Below are 22,333 nucleotides of genomic sequence, written 5' to 3'. Positions count from 1 at the left end.
ATTGTCAGGAGGGGTGGACGCAGCCGAAGATGAAGAGCCACACAGCTTCTTCTTGGCCGCTGCAGAGACCACAGATTTTGGTGACGGTTGGGCCTGCAGGCACTCGGGCGCAGAGTCCGGCACCCTGTATTTCTTCTCTAGGCGGTCCCTCTTCGCGGAGGCCGTAGAAGGGTTCTTCATTAGCACCAGTCCTTCGTCCCAAATATCATCCAAGAGTGGGACTGAAAGGATGGTCTTTCTCTTTGCCTCGCGGCATCAATAGACGCTGGAAGAGCTCCGGAGCGAGCTGGAAGAGCTCCGAAGCCCTGGAGATCATTGCATGGAACAAGCCTATCTCGTCCAGTTGGGAGGATCTGGGAGGAGGCGACAGGAGGTCCCCCATCCCACCGTCGTCTTCCGTGCCCGTCATCGTCACTGAGTCCGACCCTGTCTCACCAGTAGGGGGCAGCGGGGAGGACGGTGACAGGTAGCAAGGAGACATTGTGTGCCTTTTCCTCTTCTTGGCCGTTGGTTCCCCCATCGTCGGCGGGGTGGCATGCACCGGAGTCGCTGGGGGAGAGGGAGGAGGCATCGCCGGCATCCTCTTCTGTATCTCAGATACAAGTGTATGGAGGGTATGCAGAATGCCCATCGAAATATCCCTGGGAGGCAGCTACGGTGTCGGGATCGGGACCGGCAGCTGGAGTAGAGGCGCAGGGCCCAGGGTCTCGTCGTCCAGAGGCCCTCTGTCGCCTTCCTCAACAGTATCTTCGTAGTCGCCTTCATCATCGCCATCATCACCACCATCGTCTGCGCCCTTGTCATGGGGCATGACCCTGACATTTCTCTCGTCACCGACCTCCTGGAAGGTTTGGAGATCGACGAGTTCCTCCTCCTCAGCAGAGGAGATATCCGTGCCCTGGAGGACTTCACTGCCCCCCGCCTTTGTTCGCGCCAAGAGGGGACGGTCTCGGGGAGATGACCGGCATCTTCTTTTCCGGGGACTTCTCGATGGGCTGGAATGAAGACTCCCTCCTGGCAGGGAGGGATACTCTTGCCTTCGGAGGAGCACCCTATGGGTCCGCCCTGTGGGTCTGGTCCCGCTGCCTTCAAGAGGGACCACATCGATGGAGGGAGCAATCTTCGTCTGGTGTACTTGGGCCTTCAAAGTCAGGCCAGGACCTTTGTCCTGCTTGGCCTTCTCCTTCGGGGCCTCTTCCGTCGAAGGTAGGCCAGACGCCGTACCCTGTTTGGACTTATCCATGGCAGACTCCGGGGCCACCTTCAGCTTGCCCGGGTGATCCGACTTCCCCTTGGATTAAGATCCAGAGCGTTGGCTGGAGATCGATGCAGCAGGAGATGTAAAACGCGCCCTGGCAGCCGAGGTGCCCGCAACAAAGGCGTTCCCTATGGTAGCAGACTCGTGGTGCTTAGCCTTTTGTTGGACCCCCGCAGCAGGGGCGCCCTTAAAAAACTTAAAAGCCCACTCAGTTTTCCCAGATCCGGGAGAGGCATGCTCCAAGGACCCGCCCAGTGCAGATGTCTTGGCCTGTAGCCACTCAGTCGCTTACGCTGATCCTTCAACGTGCGTGTCATGAGTTCACGGCAAAATGCACAATCTTCCTCCTTGTGCATCGGGTACAGGCACTAGAGGCAATGGGAATGTTTGTCGTCCGTGAAAACATTCCGTAAGCCGCAGTCGGTGCAAATCTTGAAAAGGGAGGTGGAATCCTTCTCCTCCAACATGATCCACACAGCGTAGGCCAGAAGAATCTTCTGGAAGCCTCCACAAAGAGACTCGATGAAAGCCACCCTTGAGGTTCGCTGAAGAATCAGAAAACGGTCCCCCGTTAATTGGAAGGATGATCGATGGAGCACAAGGCTCGATTGACCGAAAAATAGAGTAAATCCCTTTCAAAAAGTGAAAAAACACAGTAAAATCTCGAGAGCTAAGCACGAGGATTCCCAACACTTGAACGTGCAGTAAAAATCTGAAGACGGCTGCCAGAGGAGTGGCTTAGGTAGAGGGCAGTATGACCCAGAGCTCAGTGATTGGTTGTTAGGAGAAAGACAGTTCAGAAATGAAACAAACTAATTTTTTCTTTAGTGAGGATTCCCAGCCTGACGACAAGCAATATTCATGAGCATGTGAATCCATGCCAGACCCCATGCTGGAGAATGTATGTTCACTGGCAAACTGCTGAGGACTGGGGAGTGCCCAGGAAAATCCCTCTTCAAAGGTTCTGACAAAAAGCCTAACCCTCTCTGGGGGAACCAGGAAGGAGATCCTCCCTGGGGGAACTTTGAGCAGGCTAGAGGCTCATTGCAGAGAGAAGCAGTGCGATCAACCAACCAGTCCTGGCAGAGCATAGAAGCAGACTGTGTCTGGGGAAGAGGCGCATTCTAAGAAGGCCCGCAAAGCAGAATGCAGTCCGGGGAAGGATACCCGCCGGTGACAGAGGCTACAGGAGGCAGAGAAGCGACAGGGAAAGGCCCCAGTGAGCCAGAGAGGCGGATGAAGCTGCTGGGAGACCAGCAAATAACTGGAGGGTGACAGCAGAGTCCCTGCAAGTACTAGGGTGGCTAATCCCAGGGTTGTGGAGACCCAAAGGGTGTGGTAGGCCCGAAGCGAAGCACACAACAAATCTTCACAGGGGCAGAGACACCAAGTGATGGGGGTCTGGGACTCGTATTGGGAAAGCATATCCCAAACATTAACTTTGGCAAGGGTCATGACAGCACGCCCCCCCAAAGCCCCTCTCACGGAGGCACTTCTGCCTGGTCCTGGTTTGGCTGGGTAATTCTGATGGAACTTTTTAATTAAGCGAGGTGCATGGATGTATTCACTAGGTTCCCATGATCTGTCTTGAGGGCCGTATCCCTTCCAATCAACTAAGTAGTATAGTTTGGATCTGGTGTATTTTGAGTCTAGGATATCCTTTACTTAAAACTGTGGTTCTCCATCAACTAATACTGGTTTTGGTGGTGTTGTAACCCGAGAACCGGGTTGTACCAGTTTCAGGAGTGATAAGTGAAACACAGGATGAATCTGCATAGTGAGTGGTAGGGCTAATTTAACTGCCACTGGATTTATTATAGATTCAATAGAATAAGGTCCCAGATATCGGGGACGAAAGGTCCGAGTCCCTTTTATGGGCACATATTTTGATGCTAACCAGACTGTCTCCAATTTGATAGTCGGGGGCTTTACTACGATGTTGGTCAGCGAATTTCTTTTGTCTGTTCTTGGCTTGGAGTAAATGTTCTGCTGCTTCTTTGAAGGCCTGGGAAATAGTTGTATGTAGGGTTTTAACCGCTGGCATTTCCAAAGGGGTTAGGAGATCCAATTCTGAAGTACGTGGATGTCTACCATATATAGTGTAGAAAGGGGTTTGTCCAGTGCTGGTGTGTAATGAATTATTATAGGCATATTCAGCTATCCATAACAAGTCCTTCCAATTTCTTTCCACCTGATGTAACATGCAACGTAAGTATTGCTTGAGGGTTTGTTTTGTTCTTTCTGTTTGGCCATCTGTTGGAGGATGGTGAGTTGTGGATAGTCGAATGTCAATTTGGGCCATTGAACAGCATTTCCTCCAGAAGTTGGATACAAACTGACTACCCCAATCTGAGATCAAGACCGATGGAAAGCCATGTAGCCGTACGATTTCCTCCAGGAACACTTTGGCTAAATTGGATGCATTTGGAAGACCCTTAAAAGGAATAAAGTGTGCCATCTTAAAGAACAAGTCTACAACTACTAAGATGGTGTTGAATCCTTGACTGGGAGGTAGCTCTGCAATGAAATTAAGGGGGCAGTGTGTGCCATGGTGCGGGAGGAATTTCCAATGGTTGGAGAAGACCAGCTGGTTTCTGCTTTTGGGACTTGTTTTGTGCACACACACCGCAAGATTAGATAACCTGTATGATGTCTTTACTCCATGTGGGCCACCAATAGTTTAGTTTTACTTTAGCTAGAGTTTTGGCAATTCCAGGATGACCTTCAATCAGGGAGTCACGATTACCCGAAATAACCTGCTCTTGTAAATCTTTACTTGGCAAGTATAGACGGTTCATAAAATATGGTAACTGGTCTTTAATAATGTAATGTTCTCCTTGAGTACTCCACTCTTGTGAGAAAGTGGAATCCATTAAGAGTTGGTCTTGTTTTGGAGTTCACCCTGTGTCAATGTTGTCGTAAGACCCAGGAGTTTGTCTTCTGGAATGATGGCTACTGGATCTGAAGTTATGTATACCTTTTCATCAACACCCATGCGGGACAAGGCGTCAGCCTTTCCGTTTCTGACTCCTGGCCGGTAGGTGATCACATAGTCATATTCAGCGAAGAAAAGAGCCCACAGCATTTGACGGGAAGATTGAGCCTTTGCTGTTTTTAGGTATTGCAGGTTTCGATGATCAGTTATGACCGTGACAGTATGTCTAGCACCAAGGAGATAGTGTCGCCATGTCTTGAAAGCTGATTTTATAGCCAAGAGTTCATTGTCTGTGATAGCATAGTCGAGTTCGGGAGGTGAGAATTTTCGTGACCAGAAGGCCACAGGGTGTAACTGGCCAGTTCCTGGGTCTCTTTATGAGAGAACAGCTCCCATAGCCATGCTAGAGGCATCCGTTTCAACTATATAAGGGAGGTCTGGGCGAGGATGCCGTAGAACTGGAGCAGAAGTGAATTTTTTCTTAAGTTCTTGAAAGGCCTTCTCTGCTTCTTCAGTCCAATGGAACTTTTTATTGTTTTTTCTCAATAGTGATGTAATTGGATGCACTATTTGGGAAAAATCTGGGATGAATCGGCTGTAAAAGTTTGCAAAGCCCAACATACTCTGGATTCCTTTAAATGAAGTTGGTGACGGCCAGTTAAGAATACCATCTTCCTTGTGCCTATCCATTCTGATACCTTTTGGTGTGAGGATAAAACCGAGGAACTCCACTTCGGTGACATGAAAAGAGCATTTTTCGAGTTTAGCATACAGTTTATGTTGGCGGAGTCTAGTAAGGACGGAGCGGACATGCCTGACATGGTCTTCTTTTGTAGCAGAATACACTAAGATGTCATCAATGTAAACCAGGGCGCAAATGTCGATTAACTCCTGCAAAACATCATTCATAAAGTACTGGAATGCAGCAGGAGCGTTGCAAAGTCCAAAAGGCATTACCTCGTATTCATACAGGTCGTATTTGGTACAAAAGGCGGTTTTCCATTCGTCTCCTTTCTTCACTCGAACAAGAAGGCACGCCCCCCTAAGGTCCAGTTTGGTATAGATTTTGGCGTCTTTGACTTGATCCAATAATTCGTGAATAAGGGGCAGTGGATAACATTTTTTTTACTATGATCTGGTTTAATGCGTGATAGTCGATGCAAGTCCTCAAATCTCCTTCCTTCTTTGGTACGAAGAATAAGAGACTGGCTGCCAGTGATTTATATGGGCAGATAAATCCATTTGCCAGGTACTGATCAAGAGAAGATTTCAAATGGAGGTTTTCTGGTTCAGTAAGTGCATAGATTCGACCACAAGGAATTTGCGCACCAGGTATGAGGTCGATCTGACAATCGTAGGGCCTGTGCGGTGGTAGAGTATTGGCTTGTTCTTTCTGGAACACGTCTTGAAAATCTTGGTATTCATTTGGTAGAGTACTAGTCACACCTAGTACAATTGCCGCTGTACTGGGAGTAGCAGATGTACGTAAATCTGTATTCCCCTTTTCTTGTTAATAACAGGTGCAAGCACAATCTTCGGAAAAGGCCAACTTCTTGGCACGCCAATCTATTAGAGCGTTGTGAGCTACCAACCATGGCATCCCTAAGATTAGTCGAAACTGAGGAGCTTTGATGAGATCGAATGCAACAGATTCTCGGTGTCAATCCTGGCACAGTAGGGTTAGTGCTGCTGTACATTGGGTAACTGGTCCGTAAGCTATTTCTGTCCCATCAACAGTAGTAACTTTTTCAGTAGACGACTTAGAGCATAAGGGAAGCCCTATCTCTGCTGCCAGATCTTGATCTACATAATTCCCAACTGCTCCGCTGTCTATGTATGCTTCAACAGCATGCATCCGAGGCGGTTGTTGGTGATTTATCAAAATTACTGGTAATGCAAAGTGTGAGTTCTGTGGCTCATCCTTCTCGCTCGACAAGCGGACCTCTACGCTTGCCGGGCTTGGTAGTTTTCCGACTCCTTGTTATTATCTTCCTTCTCTGTGGCTCCAACAGTTCTCCTTGGTGGTTTCACTGGACATTCTTTGAGGAAGTTGCCTGATTTTCCGCAATATAAGCATAATTGCTGTTGCCTTCTCTTGTCTCTTTCAGTTTTAATTAAAGGGGGACAACACCTCCAATTTGCATGGGTTCTACCGTGTTTTCCAATGTACGTGGAACATTATCCTTTGACCGGACATACGCAGCTCGAGTGTCTAACCTTATCCGGTCTGCTTTTCGGTCTTCTAATATGTGATCTAATTGCACCACAAGGTTGATGAATTCTCCACAGTCTTTAGGTGGGTTAACCACTTGAGCAAGGACATCCTTTAGTTCCCCTCGTAGACCCCGATGAAATAGTGTGGTCCTTTTGTCCTCAGGCCACCCATCTTCACGACTAGTCTGTTAAATGTTGCTATATATGTAAGCAAGTCTTGACAAAAGTTAGTTGTCTAATGCTTGGCCTTGGGTATGACGAGCAAAGAGTTTTTCTATTTCCATCTGGAAACCCCCAAAGTCATGTAACAACGGGTTATCCTGACTTACCAATGGTACCGACCAATCCGCAGCACTGCCACTCAGATATGACAAGACAAAATCAACCCGCGCTTGGTCATTAGGAAAAGCCCCAGGTCTGCAAAGGAAATGAAGACGACACTGGTTCATGATATGATATGATATGATATGATATGGTATTTGTAATGCGCCTATACACAAGTGTTTCAAGGCGCGACGAGGCAGGGAGGGAGGGAAACAAGGGGAAAACAGACAAACGATCCTACTAGGCCAGGTGTCATTCAGATCGCGCAAGTGCAGAGGTAAGGGGAAAAGGAGGAAGTGCAGGGGGGAGGAGGTGGGGGGGAAGTGCAGTACAAGGTAAGTAGCGTAAAAAAAAAATATATAATAAAATAATAATAAATAATAAATAGAAAGGGCCAGCTGGTGGCAAGTGCGAGGTAAGTGCAGAGCAAGTGCTGGGAAGGGGGCTGTAGGGATACAGTGACAGTCCCACAGTGCAGGGGGAGCCGGGGAGGCAGTGCAGGTGGAGAGTGGCTGGGCCCTGGACCGAGGTTGCTGAGAGTGGCCCAGATGCAGGTTTGAGCCGAGTTCAGTGGGGAGTTAAGCAGGATTAGCAGGGGAGAGGGAGAGAGAAGGCAGAAGCGAAGAGGAAGGTTTTGAGGTGCTTCCGGAACCGGAGATGGTTCTCCTCAAGTTTCAGGGAGGCAGGAAGGCTGTTCCAGAGGGAGGCCCCTGCTGCGGAGAGAGATCTACCCCCAGCTCGTTGCTTCGAGAAACGGCTGACCATGAGGGAGTTGGAGACGGATGAGCGAAGGGCTCGTGAAGGAAGATATTTAGGAAGAGAGAGTTGGAGGTATTTTGGTCCCAGGCCCCAGAAGGCCTTGTGGACAATGCAGAGGGTTTTGAACTTGATCCTCGCGGCCACTGGGAGCCAGTGAAGAGATTTCAGTCCTGGAGAGATACGGTCCCTGGGCTTGAGGCCAAGGACAAGTCTCGCAGTTCTGTTCTGGATAAGTTGCAGAGGGCGGAGAGTGGAGGCAGGCAGATTAAGATAGAGGCTGTTACAGTAGTCCAGCCTTGAGAGAACCAGGGCTCGAGAGACAGTGAGCTTCTGGGGGAAGGAGAGGAAGGGAAGAATACCTCTGAGGAGGTGCAGCTGGTAGTGTGACTTCTTAGAGACGTCAGATATATGAGGAGAGAAGGAGAGTGTGGAGTCGAAGATGACCCCAAGGTTTTTAGCCTTGCAGGTAGGGGCAGGAAGGGGGCCAAGGGAGGCCGGCCAGAGAGCTGCAGGGAAGGAGGGAGTGGGTGTGCCGATGAGTAGAATCTCAGTCTTACTGGCGTTGAGGCAGAGGTCATTGGCGGCGCACCATTCATGGATAGCAGACAGACAGTCGGAGATGAGGGAAGGAGAGGAGGAGGCTGAGGGTAGCCTGAAGATGAGCTGGGTATCGTCTGCATAGCACTGGAAGTAGGGGCAGAGAGCGGCGATGCGGTGGGCAAGGAGTGCCAGATACTGGTTGAAAAGCCAGGGAGAGAGGTTGGATCCCTGGGGGACACCACAGGTGGAGAAAAAGATGTCAGAGAGGAAGGAGCCCATGAACGTTGCATACTTCTTGGGGTGCCCTGTAAATCTTTCAGGTGGAGCTAAAGGAACTGACCAAGGAAGGGTTATTTGTACTGGATTGGTGGAAGATGTTGGTACAGGTGCTGGCGGAATGTTACCAGGCAATGGGCTCTGTCCTGGCTGAGATTGGAGCAATGGTCTACTTATTTCATCGGTACAATCCTTAGCAACAATCAAATCCCTCCTAAGGGTGTTGGTTTCTTGCCTGGCTGAATGTACTTCAGCATGTAATTGTCCCAACAACTGAACTAACTGGTCAGTCTCTGAAGTCTCCATGACGCCCAGGTGGATAATATTATTGAGGCTCTGCGTTCTGTTACGCTCACCTGGTATCCTCGGGGACGCCACCCAGTACCCAATTTTGCCAAAGAATGTATTCTTCAAACAGATGCCTCAAAGGTAGGCCTAGGAGCCATTTTTGTCCCAGGAATATGAGGGGATAGAACATCCAATACTGTACATAAGAAGGAAGTTCTCCCCTAGGGAGAAAGAATTATGCGACAATAGAACTGGAGGCTCTAGCCATAAATGGGTTGTGGGGTACTTGAAGTATTATCTCACCGGTAGGAAGTTACAGCTAATAACTGACCACTCACCCCTCATTTGGATAAGATTCCATAAAGATATAAACCCCAGAATTATGAGCTGGTTTCTTGATCTTCAACCGTATTGCTATCGACTGGAACACAGGAAGGGTAATGAACAGGGCAATGTAGACTTTATGTCCTGGTTTCCGGTTGGAGATAAGGAAATCAGTGGCATAAGCGGAAAGATATGTGACGAATCTGAGGATGTCGTCCCTTCTCCCCTAGGGGGAGACCTTTCCCATAGGGCCAGGGCAGTGCATCCACAGTACAATAGTCCCCATGGGGTGGGGCATCAAGGGTGGATTACATGGGAAGGGAATCCCCCTATGGGATTAGGGACCATCATCACCAGAGAACGTGGTATCCAACTTCACCATATCCAACTCCTTTTCCAAATCCGGAGCCCCCTCCCTGGATAGGCCTAATATGTATTGCTGTCAAGTTAACCAAAATAATCTACATGACAACAATAAGAAACTAAGTAGTCCAAAGTATTGTGCACCTACATGAGAGGTTAAGGATAAGAGGGTCAAGTACCCTACGACTGATAAGAAAAAGGAAACCTGCGCTTCATAGTGGAGCATACCAAGCTGGTAGCATACAGGAACAGCGAAGTCAAGCAACAGTTTCTGGTGAGGTATCCAGCAACTTAAGAGAAGAATAAGACTAGGGGAAAGGAGCACAACCCTAGACTTTAGAGTTGCATATTTTGGAACATTATTTTGCATCACTTTATTAACAGTGAGACTCAGAACTGTTTGAAAGTACAACAATCTTTGCACAGTTATTTAATTTTTGTAGGATTAGGGACAGTAGTAGGTTTTTGGACACAACAGTGACAGACTTTTTAGTTTGGAACTTCCTGGCAATCTCATTAGTTTCCTTTGAGGCAGGGAAGCCCCTCTTAGCATTAGGGATAGAGAGGTATTTTCCCAACACTCTTAATAATAAAAGTCTATATCCTAATACATGCCACCATTGTGTCTGAGCCTTCTGCACACTTCCACTACGTTGTGTCTTGCTGTTCAGTCCCCGCCTCTAACAAGATCCCTGTCCCCAGACACGTGGTACGAGGCAGTCTGTAGAGCTATACAGCAGAATCTCCATAGATAGGTTTGGCGCCTGGCCCAGGTGGAGGTTCCACTGTCTGCATAGTGTCTTGCTGTGTACTCTCCAACTGTAACAAGATCCGTGTATCAAGACACCTGGTGTGAGGCAGTCTGTAGAGCTCTAGGGAAGGATCTATATGTATCGGTTTGGCTCCTAGGCCAGGTGGCGTTAACATTGTGACTACGTTGTGTCTTGCGGTGTACTCTCCGCCTGACAAAAAACCTGCATCCAGACACGTGGAGTGAAGCAGTCTGTAGAGCTCTTCAGCAGGGTCTATACATACATCAGTTTTGGTCCTGGCACAGGTGGAGGTTCCATTGTATCTCTGTTATGTCTGGCTGTGTACTCTCCGCCTGTAACAAGATCTGTGCATCCAGACACATGGTGTGAGGCAGTCTGTAGAGCTCTACAGCAGGATCTATATGTATCGGTTTGGCTCCTGGCCCAGGTAGAGTTTTTATTGTCTATGTTGTGTCTTGCTGTGTACTCTCCGCCTGCCACAAGATCCCTGCATCCAGACACGTAGCGCGAGGCAGTCTGTAGAGCTCTAGGGCAGGATCTAAATGTATCGGTTTGGCTCCCAACCCAGGTGGCAGATCCATTGTCTAGGTAGGGTTGTGCTGTGCACTCTTCACCTGCCACAAGATTCTAAAATTCAGAGACATTGGATGAGTTATATTTTTTTTTAAGAGCTCTACGCCAGGATCTTTATGTATCTGTTTGGCTCCTGGCTCAGGTGAAGCTTGCATTTTGCCTACACAATGTTTATTTATTTATTTTGTTGCTCATATAGCCCACTGAGCCCAAAGGCATCTGTGCGCTCTCTTACAGAAAACCGGTTACAATTGTTACTCTGGTTACATATATACATTAGTCAAAATGCATAGTAAATACAGTTCAGATGCATTATTACAGATACAATATTTACATAGTTACATATGGGAGACCATGGATGAATAGTGGGAGATTGATGTGTTCAACAGGCATGGGTGGGGGGCTTTAATTACCCAAACCTTGAGTGAAGAGGTCATTTTGAGTTGTCTGCGGAATATCCAAAAGGGCTCTTGTGCTCTTAATTGGACCGGGAGGGTGTTCCATTGCTTGCTAGCAATAGTAGGGAAGCTACTACCGCCCGCTTTTTGGAGCTTGAATCTTGGGGTTGCGAGCCGGTGCAGTAGGCTGCTCTTGTAGGCCTTGTGCAATGTTGTACTGTGATTTTGTCTGATAAGTAAGCGGGGGCCCCCCGATGAAGGCATTTGTGCGTCAAGGTTAGGGTTTTGAACGAGATTCGTTCTTGTAAAGGTAGCCAGTGGAGTTTTTGTCTTATTGAAGAGATAAGAACCGATCATGCTGTATTGTGCACACTCGGCCTGCCACAAGATCCTTGCATCCAGACACGTGGTGTGAGGCAGTCTTTAGAGCTCTAGGGCAGAATCTGCACGTATATGACTTCTTTTTTTCCTATGAAAGTTTCAGGCTACCATCCTGTGCTGTCTTTAGGCTCACGGTCTCCTTTTCAGTCACATTCATGTGTTCACTGCTAATCCGGACACGCCATTTCTGTACTACTTCTCTCTATTTACCACTATATCTTTTTAACACCCATTAACTTTTACGTAAATCCATGTTCTTAAATATTTTTCATATTTGTTTTTTTATTTATAATGCACGCCTGACCCGTAGGTATCTGGGCGTAGAACAAGATAATGCAAATTGTTAGTTACACAGGCAAGGATAAACTGTACAATAAAATATGTAACAATATGTAGACCGGCAGTTTTAAATTGCTCACACTAGTGAGAGAGAAGGTGAGGCGATTAGAGAGTAGCACAGATAAGTACACGCAGAGCAGAGGCGATTACAGATATACATGGGGAAGGTGGGGGCCTTAGTGGGGGCACTGTTGGAGATTAGCCAATTCTTCATATTGTGTCTGAAGCGAGAAAGGGATGGAGAGGTTCTGAAGTTGGAGGGGAGAGAGTTCCAGAGTTGGGTGGCCAAGACAGGGAAGCTATTACCTCCTGCGTTTTGGAGTTTATATCTGGGCACTTGTAGAAGGCCCAAACTAGCTGATCTGGTGAGTCTGGCATATTGTTTCAGGGCAAACTTGGCAGAGAGATATTGTGGGGCTGCATTGTTAAGGCATTTGTAAGTAAGGGATGCGGTTTTAAGTTTAATTCTTTCTTTAATAGAGAGCCAGTTGTGGTCTCTTCTTATGGAGGAGATATGTTGTTTGCACAGAATGCTCAAGGCTGTCCTGAGAGCGTTATTTTGCAGAATCTGCAGTTTTTTCGTGATGCATTTGTTAGCACTGAGATATAGTCCGTTGCAGTAGTCAATTTCTGATAATATTAGGGCTCTGGCCAGAGTGATACAGCTCTTTGTGGAGAGGAAGGGTTTGCATGCTCGGATGAGCTTGCAAGTGTAGGCACTTGCAGAGGCAGTAGCGCGAACCTGTTTTCTCAAGTTTAGGGACGAATCTAGGTAGAAACCTAATGTTTTTACTTCGCTGGCGACTTTTATGATGTTGCGATCGATATTAAATGAACAATATTGTTTGCCTCATTTTGAAATTTTGATTGGAGTGGCTAGGAGGAGAAGTTCTGTTTTTTCATCATTCAGGCAGAGACCATGTGTGGCCATCCATGCCTGAATGATGAGGTAGATTATGTTAATCAGGGCTAGGTCCTTGGCATATTCACCTGTTAGGTGAATAAGGATTTGGGTGTCATCCGCATAGTTCGTGTAGGTGACACCGATGTGATCCAGGTCATCGCAAAATGGTTTGGTAAAGACATTGTACATGGCCGGAAATACACACGATCCTTGTGGGACTCCACATGTAATCGGGATCAGGTCTGCAGCCACAGATGCTAAAAACACTCATTGCTTAGAAAAGATTCAATCCATGCTGTGGCCTCTGGTGAGAAGTGTGATGTAGTAGAGAGTTGGTTACAAAGGATCCTATGGTCTACCAAGTCGAAGGCGGCCGATAGGTCCAAACGGAGCAAGAGTGCTGAGTTTCCTTTGTCTTTAAGGTAGTCTATTTGCATTTTAAGGTCAATCAAGGCTGTTTCAGTACTGTGTTGTGGTCTAAAGCCTGATTGGCATAGACCTAATAATTTGTTGGATTCAAGGAAGTTTTGTATTTGATTATAGGTAGCTTTGTCTATGACCTTCAGCAAGAAAGGGACAGTGGTAATAGGTCAGAAGTTGGTAAGTATATTTGGGTGGAAGAGGCAACACCCAAGAATTGTTCAGGTTAGTTGGCACAGTGCAGGTATGGAAGGAGGCATTAACAAGTGACGTAATAAAGGGAGCAAGGATGCTCGCTGCTTCCTTAATGACGGCAGCAGGGCAGGAATCTCCTTGGCAGTTTGAGGGACGCTATGATTTTTAGCACCTCTTTGGAAGATACTGGTGAAAACGTTGAATGGCGGTGGGGATCTTTTTTGTCAGTGATTTTCTTTTGGAGTAGGGTCATTTTATTGGCCAATGCTTCCTGAATTTTGGTGCACCAGGGTTGATCCTTGACACAAAGGTCTGTATGGGGGGTGGGTGATTCCAGTTCTCTGAGTATGATAAAGAGTTTGCGGGTACTTGGACTGGCTTTGTCAATCCTTTCATTGTAAGAGTTACGTTTGGCTAAAAGGATTTCATCTTTATAATTGGCAGTTATTTTTAGGAGGGTTTCTTTGTTGGTGTTAGATGGGTTGTTTTTTCCATATGGATTTGTGCTTCCTTTTTTCTTTTCTATGGTCTTTGAGTTTAGGGGTGAACCAAGTGTTCACGTGGGCCATTGGTTTGCTTTTATACATTTTTAGTAGTGCAATAGACGATATGGCCGATTTAATGGTATTGGTGTACAATTTTTCTAGTTCCTCAGGGTTATGGTAATGAGGGTGCCTGTAGGGGTTCGAGAAAGGGCCCGAGATTGTCGACAGTAGTATTTTTCTTATTTCTGGGAAGGATAGGAGGAGCTATGGCTTTGGTCGTCACTGGCAGAGTGCAGTTTGAGTGAAAGTAAGTAAACTATGGTCTGTCCAGGGTAGTGGATAGATAGCTGTTAGGTTGTTTGGGCAATTGAGGTCTGCTAACCAGTTCAGGGTTCGTCCTTTGTCATGTGTGGGTAGAAGAACTCTTTTGGGTGATGCCTAGTTCAATGTATCAGCTGGATCATTGAATCTCAAGTTAAAGTCACCTAGGATCATGATTTGGGATGAGGGTTTAGTGTTAGTTGTAATGATGTTGTTGATGTCATCTTCAAATGACCCTAAATGAACTGGAGGACGATAGATGAGGTGAATGGTTAAGGTTTAAGATGTCGAGAGTGCCAATGTAACAGTCACTAGTTCACAGGAAGAGGTGGAGACATGGTGGATGGCTCTAAGGTTAAGTGAGGCTTTAGCAATGATGGCAATACCTCCCCCTTTGGTTGCTTCTCTATCGGATCTGAGCGTAGAATAGTTGTCTGGTGTAGCAATGAGGAGGGAAGGGCCTGCTGGCGCATGTAACCAGGTCTCCGTTATTGCCAAGAAGTCCAAATTCCTATCGGTTATCAAGTCGGCTATTTCAGTTGCATGGGCGACTAAGGATCTTGCATTGATCAGTGCTCCAGTAATGGTGGTGCTAGTGTTAATAGTGGAGGTTTTAGGTGGTGTGGGCTTGCAAGCCGATTTAGGGACATGATTGCATTTTTTTTGCGGTTGCTTAGCGATGCTTGCCCAGCGGTTGTTGAGGGGTGTGGCGAACGCAGGAGGGAGGTATGATCTACCTAGTCTCGAGCCTAGTCTAGCATTTCTCACTGGAGTCGGGCATGGGGTGTTTAAAGTTGAGGTAAAGGTGAACAGGTCAGTAGTGTTTTGGCTACTATTTGAGGTGGTTTCCCCTATCCTCGTGTTGTCCATGTGATCAGTGGGCAATGAGGCAGGATTAAAGATGCTATTGAACATCTTGGCCTTAGCGAGGGTAGGAAGGGTGTAGGTTTATAACGTGGTAGACTTTGAGTGGCGGGAGGAATAGTGTCGGTTTAATCGTGATATCCATAGGGAGGGGGCTGGGCATAGTTATGGGCATACTGGCTATGGCTATCGATGATCTAGGCATGGGGGGTATGCAAGGACATGTGGGTTGTGGCAAATACAGTATGGATGACTAGGTACAGTCTCATACAGGGTATTCTGGAATAGCATAGGCATCGGGAGTTCATTTTAATGGTAGTGTGCAGCAGTAGTGGTGCGTCTGCATAGGCCGTTAAATTAAATGTATTTATGCGATAGGGTGGACAGGTATAAAGTCTGATAGTGTGCTAGCATGGATGGTGTCATACTACCGCTCTGGTTAATGTTTAGCGCGTTGCAAAATCCAATGGGGGCTGGTATTCTCAGTAATGATTTTAGGGTCAGTAGGTTGGTCAGCAAGCATAGGTAATTGCAAATCAACAGGCAGATACAATGAGAAGAAGGCTAGTCAGCAGGCATAAGCCATTGCAGGTCAACCGAGGGCTAATCGGGCAGATGCAGTAAGCAGTAGGATAATCAATACGCATACACAAGTTGCAAAATTGGCAGGCAAATACAATACAGGTAAATATAGGCGAGTAAATAGTGGGCCTAGGGTGTTGTGGTTAGTGGATGTAATGCAGATAATATGATATGCTATCAAGATCACCAGGCAAATGCAGTAGCTAGTAGGCTAATCAGCGGACATGGGCAGTTAGAGGCAGGTGCTAGTCAGAGTTAGGCCAACAATGCATATGGGTATAGACTAGATAGAATTAAGGTGAGATTGTGGGCACTCGACATACGTTTATTAACAACATGCGGCAGGGTAGTGACTAATGCCTTGGTGTCGCAGTTTGCTTTAAATAGTATTACAATAAATGCACATCATGTTGCAGCAAATGCCCCGCGTCAGGTAGAATCCTACGCAGTTTGCAATGCGGTCCTGTGCCCAGGCTGGAACTGGTGAGGTCGGCAAGATCGCATTTCTTTTTTTTACTAATCCTGTTGCTTGTCTTTCTTTAATTGTAAACACTATTTTCACCCCCCTGTTAGTTATCCTAATTAGGTTCCTGATTATATACAAAGGTGTAGGGGAAGCTGTGTCTGGACATGCTGGGTAATGTTCTGTGCATTGGTGGGAGGAACTCAGTTACTCATTTCCTTCCTGTGTCCAGTGCTTTGGACCAATCCTGCAGATACTGATTTCATTCCCCCCTTATCTGTTGTGGACCATAAACCAGATGCACAGGGGAATACCCACACAGCAGGTTTGTTATTGATGTATAAAGGGCCTGCACTGTTGAAAGCTTGGGCAAACCTCCTCAGGTGGGATTGGTGATATCCTCTTGAGTTAAAGTCAAAATAACCCTTCAAGTGCCAGAAGGACATGTATCTGTTCTAAAATGTGAGCTCTTACATAAATGGCCTAACTTGGAAGGGGGGGGGTATATGCCTGGGAAACTCTGAGCAATACATTTCTTGCACCATCAGCATGGGGGGAGGTGGGGAGGGGGTTCAGGGGTTTCATGTATTTTCCAAACTCCATGCACCCCTAGGACTTGCGTAGGACTAGTTCCTAGAATCGATCTTCCGCTGGTGGTACAGAAGTGGCCTTGGAGTCTTTCCTTCATGTGGGACTTCTGATGTAATATATCCTCCGATTGGATATCTTATTGAATCCATAGGGCTTTTTCCCAATCCTTCACTCAGTTACCTGCATGGGGTCGAGGGGGTCACGGAATATTATATATAACTCTCTCATAGAGTTTCTCCCATATGAATTCTCTGATGCCTCCGCTTGGCTGAGGGGTCTCCAAAGCTTTTCTTGCATTGTTCACATTCATAGGGCTTCTCCCTAGTGTGAATCCTCTGATGACTTCTCAGGTTACAGGAGTGACTGAATCTTTTCTCACACACTGTGCATTCATAGGGCTTCTCCTTTGTATGGATTCGCAGATGGCTGTCCAGATGCGCCCTCTGAGTAAAGCTTTTGTCACACTCCGTGCACCGGTATGGTCGCACCCCAGAATGAATCTTCTGATGGTTGTACAAATTTGAACGATGAATGTAGCTTTTTGCACATTCCGTGCACTGGTATGGTCGCTCCCCAGTGTGAGATCTCTGATGTTGCTTCAGGTATGAAACAGAATTAAAGCACTTATCACATTCTGTGCACTTGTAGGGCTTTTCGCTGGTATGTATCTTGCGATTCTGGATCAGGGGCGACTTCACAGTACATGTATAGGGTCTCTCACCTGTGTGGGATCTCTTGTGCATGATTAGACTGGATCGGTTATGGAAAGACTCCCCACAGACGCTACAGGTATGTGCTTTCTCCTTCATGTGGACCCTCATATGCAGCATGAGTTGGGACTGCTCCATGAAGCTCTGATCACAGTCTGTGCATCTTCTAGGGTTCATTTGGAGGCTCTTAGTTTTGGAAATGTCTCCAATTTCTGTTCAAAGAAGCAGATGTTCCAAATATTATTTCTTGTCCATGTACAGCTTAAAAATCAACAGACCTAGTGCAGAGCTGCGGCCCACTTCCCACTAACAAGCTGAGTGAATCTAAGGGAATCTGTTTCTCTCTAGTCTGCGGCCCACTTCCCACTAACAAGCTGAGTGAATCTTAAGGGATTCCGTTTCTCTCTAGTCTGCGGCCCACTTCCCACTAACAACCTGAGTGAATCTTAAGGGAATCTGTTTCTCTCTAGTCTGCGGCCCACTAACAAGCTGAGTGAATCTTAAGGGAATCCGTTTCTCTCTAGTCTGCGGCCCACTTCCCACTAACAAGCTGAGTGAATCTAAGGGAATCCGTTTCTCTCTAGTCTGTGGCCCACTTCCCATTAACAAGCTGAGTGAATCTTAAGGGAATACGTTTCTCTCTAGTCTGTGGCCCATTAACAAGCTGAGTGAATCTAAGGGAATCCGTTTCTCTCTAGTCTGCGGCCCACTTCCCACTAACAAGCTGAGTGAATCTAAGGGAATCCGTTTCTCTCTAGTCTGCGGCCCACTTCCCACTAACAAGCTGAGTGAATCTAAGGGAATCCGTTTCTCTCTAGTCTGCGGCCCACTTCCCATTAACAAGCTGAGTGAATCTTAAGGGAATCCATTTCTCTCTAGTCTGCGGCCCACTTCCCACTAACAAGCTGAGTGAATCTTAAGGGAATCCGTTTTTCTCTCTAGTCTGCGGCCCACTTCCCATTAACAAGCTGAGTGAATCTTAAGGGAATCCGTTTCTCTCTAGTCTGCGGCCCACTTCCCACTAACAAGCTGAGTGACTCTAAGGGAATCCGTTTTTCTCTCTAGTCTGCGGCCCACTTCCCATTAACAAGCTGAGTGAATCTTAAGGGAATCCGTTTCTCTCTAGTCTGCGGCCCACTTCCCATTAACAAGCTGAAAGAATCTTAAGGGAATCCGTTTCTCTCTAGTCTGCGGCCCACTTCCCACTAACAAGCTGAGTGAATCTAAGGGAATCCGTTTTTCTCTCTAGTCTGCGGCCCACTTCCCACTAACAAGCCGAGTGAATCTAAGGGAATCCGTTTTTCTCTCTAGTCCGCCAGATTCCATTTTTCCATAAAAAATAACACGTTGAAACCTAAACAGACGTCGGTTTAGAATATAAAATAAATACTAATACACGCTTTTTTTTTAACCTTCCTATACCCAGTAATTAAAAATAAACAAAACATACTAGCTGGTCACATTTTGTAAGAATTTAAAAATATACTAATGAGCACAAACCTAGTGTTATTTGTCCATACCACTGCTCTATATATAGCGCATTGGATTGTGAGATGAAGAGGGGAGACCTGGGTACACATCCTGCTTTTACCACATGATGCAGAGTTTATTATTTCATAATGAAAGTACTGCTAAAGTGAAAATTCCCTCCTATCTGCAATCACTCATTTTTGTTGAATGACGGCGTGAGAAAAAAAAAGAAAATTCAAGATGTTGGTTAATAATGCAAAAAAAATGAATTCTGGAGTGTATATGTTTTTTAATGTTTTGCAATGTAGCATTAATTACTTTTTAGCGGTTGGGCGGTCTAGGCTGTTAATAGTCTGCCAGAGGCTTGAGTGAAGCAATTAATGCCATTAGCATACAGCACTAGCCTCCAGTGTTACCACCGGTTGTGTGGTTTTACAAAAGAAAAGAAAGCTGGGTCTCTTCCTTTTCTGTGGCTGCTGCGTGCGTGAGCCGAGACTGAGGGGCTGAGAAGAGCAGGGATGGAAGCTGAGGAGTACAGGCAAAGGCAGCAGGGGATCTGGTGGGAAGGTGCCAGTTGACCGGAGTGCACGTCCATGCATGCATGCGTTCTGCAGCTGCTGATTAGCTGGCACTTTAACCTACGGCACTAATGTTTTTTTGTAATTTATTGTGCAAAAGCTCTACATCGATAACATCACAAAGGGCAAAAATGCAGATTTCCTTCTTTTGCGCCAAAAGACTTCCGGAGGTGAGGGGATGTTTTGAAAGGGGTTTGGAATATTTCTGGAGAAGAATCAAAACTTGAGAACGATGTACTTATGGAGGGAATGGGGATTTTAAAATTTAATTTTAGGAAACTATTTTCATTTGTGCTTGCAGATATGATTTTAAAAGATAGATATAGGTGGGGGTAGTAATTAGTTTAGTTTATGGTGGCGCTGTTGGCTATGGGGAAGGAAGCACAGAATGGAAGGGAAGTAGACCATGGGTGCAATTACTGAACTATATTTTGCACCAGGTTTCAGTTTTGGTGCATAGGTGGCACTAAAATGCACATGGTGAAGAGGAAATATTGGCGTGTGAGTAGTGGATACATAATAAGAGGGATTTTGCGTGCGAGTAGTGGATACAGAAGAGGGAAAGGACACAGCCTGCAGGGGTCCTTTAATTACCTACCCAACCAATCAGTGCCCCAGAGCATTCCATTATCTATGGGCCTCCCCACTGTGAAGGCATCATGAAGCAAGACCCAGACAACAGATTCTGAATTCAAAACACACACTTATGAACTTCTAGGTCAGGATAGTTGAAGGCCTAACTTGCCCTATACCAAGGTGGGATTTCCCTACCTAAAGAAAGTCATAGTTCAAATGAAGACTCTGTGTCTAAAGCCTATACTTGCAGTCACATCTAATCTATACAATGTGTAGGGTTGTGAACAACCAACAGAAACAGCGTCCAACACAAACTTCTGAGCCTTTTCCAGCTCACAGCTTACTTTCAACTCCCTTCCACAAGTATAAGACAGTTCCAGCAAAAAGTCTCAAAATTACCTCTTGAGATCAGGATGATACAATTTTAACCAGTACTCGGCGTGTATTTATTTATTTTGTGGCTCATATAGCGCGCCAAGCCCAAAGACATATGTGCACTCTCTTACAGAAAAACACTTACAATTGTTACTCTGGTTACATATATACATTAGTCAAAATGCATAGTAAATACAGTTCAGATGCATTATTACAGATACAATATTTACATAGTTACATGTGGGAGACCATGGATGAATAGTGGGAGATTGATGTGTTCAACAGGCATGGGTGGGGGGCTTTAGTTACCCAAACCTTGAGTGAAGAGGTCATTTTGAGTTGTCTGCGGAATATCCAAAAGGGCTCTTGTGCTCTTAATTGGACCGGGAGGGTGTTCCATTGCTTGCTAGCAATAGTAGGGAAGCTACTGCCGCCCGCTTTTTGGAGCTTGAATCTTGGGGTTGCTAGGCGGTGCAGGTAGGTTGCTCTTGTAGGACTTGCACAATGTGGTATTGTGATTTTGTCTGATAAGTAAGCAGGGGCCACCCGATTAAGGCATGTGTGCGTCAAGGTTAGTGTTTTGAACGTGATTCGTTCTTGTAAAAGGTAGCCAGTGGAGTTTTTGTCTTATTGAAGAGATATGCACCGATCTGGGGATGTTGAGCACAGCCCTGAGGGCATTATTATGAAGCACCTGGAATTTACGGATGTTATGGATCTTAGTGCCGGCATAAAAGGCATTGCAGTAATCGAGTCAGGACAGGACAAGGGCTCTGGCCAGTGTGATACAGCTGTCTGGAGAAAGGAATTGTCTGCACGTGTTGATGAGTTTGCAGGTGTAGGTTGTGGCTGAAGTGGTAGCGTATATTTGTTTAGTGAGTATAAGTAACGAGTCCAAATAAAAACCTAGTGTTTTTGCCTCGTTAGAGAGTTTGATGGTATTACCATCAATGTTGAAGGATGTGAAGGCAAGGAGCTTGGCAATTCTGAGTTGAGAACCTATGAGGAGCAGCTTGGTCTTGTCGTCATTCAAGCACAACCTGTTTGCGCCATCCAGGCCTGAAAGGTGAGGTAAATGGCATTGAGTGTGGCGGTGTCTGAATCATGGTCCCCCGTGATCGGTATGAGGATCTGGGTGTCATCTGCATAGTTAGTGTAGGTGACACCCAGGTCATCAAAACAGTCAAATAGTGGCTTTGTAAAGATATTGTACAAAGTCGGGGAAACACACGATCCTTGGGGTACTCAACATGAGACAATGGTGGGAGGTGCTTCCGCTTTAGTGGAGAAAACCTTCATTGTTCTGTCTGTTAGGAATGATTTTATCCATTGGGTCGTGTTAGGAGAGAACTGAGTTGCTGAGGCCAAGTGTTAGCACAGGATGGTGTGGTCCACAAGAGCGAAAGCAGCCGAGAGGTCCAGGAGCAGAAGAAGGGCTAGCTCCCCTTTATCTTTCAGGTCATCCATTTGGACTTTTAAATCCAGAAGGGAATAGTTTCTTACCTGTAACTCCATTTCTCCAGCATTGGTATCTTTCATGGATTCACATGCTTAGAATATTCCCCGTCGTCAGGCTGGGAATCCCTGGTACATTATATAGACCCTTTCCCGTAGGAAAACTTTTTCGACGCTTATGCGTCCTATCCACCTCGTTTTGTATCATGCGTGCCCGCGCCGTCAGGACGCCATGATATAAATACAGGACCCGCCCCCGCGCTTCCCTCAGATTTCGGCCCCCAAAGTAGTGGGGGAACCGGTTTGCATGTCCAGGGGAGGCAGGAGGGCGCATGTGAATCCATGAAAGATACCAATGCTGGAGAAATGGAGTTACAGGTAAGAAACTATTCCCTTCTCCAGCATTGGATCTTTCATGGATTCACATGCTTAGAATAGATAACATAGCAGTACCATCCCTAAAAGAGGAGGCGTGCATGCAAACCCGCATACTTCTCACAATGACCGTTCCCTATGGTCGTGTACACATCATTAATCATTAGCATAGAAAAACAGACAATATTGAAACACAATTGCAACAGGATCTAACCCCTCAGCCG

At 46.4% G+C, this 22,333-nt stretch overlaps 1 protein-coding gene across 3 annotated transcripts in view; it reads right to left on the bottom strand.

Annotated features, from left to right (window-relative positions):
* Positions 1-22,333, bottom strand: part of LOC138489483 (zinc finger protein 2-like) — a 230,756-nt gene that overhangs the window by 74,561 nt on the left and 133,862 nt on the right. The window contains exon 8 of one of the 3 annotated variants that reach the window (XM_069617220.1): positions 17,292-17,492. The exons of 1 other annotated variant lie outside the window; for it this stretch is intronic. In XM_069617220.1, the coding sequence (XP_069473321.1) occupies positions 17,292-17,492 (201 nt within the window). Of the gene's footprint in view, positions 1-10,781; positions 17,493-22,333 lie in introns of those variants that run through there. One more of the 3 variants, XM_069617222.1, reaches the window with a different exon arrangement.

This window comes from Ambystoma mexicanum, chromosome 9, assembly GCF_040938575.1.
Source record: "Ambystoma mexicanum isolate Mex_15411 chromosome 9, UKY_AmexF1_1, whole genome shotgun sequence".
Classification (NCBI taxonomy): domain Eukaryota; kingdom Metazoa; phylum Chordata; class Amphibia; order Caudata; family Ambystomatidae; genus Ambystoma; species Ambystoma mexicanum.
This window is presented reverse-complemented; position numbering and strand designations above follow the sequence as displayed.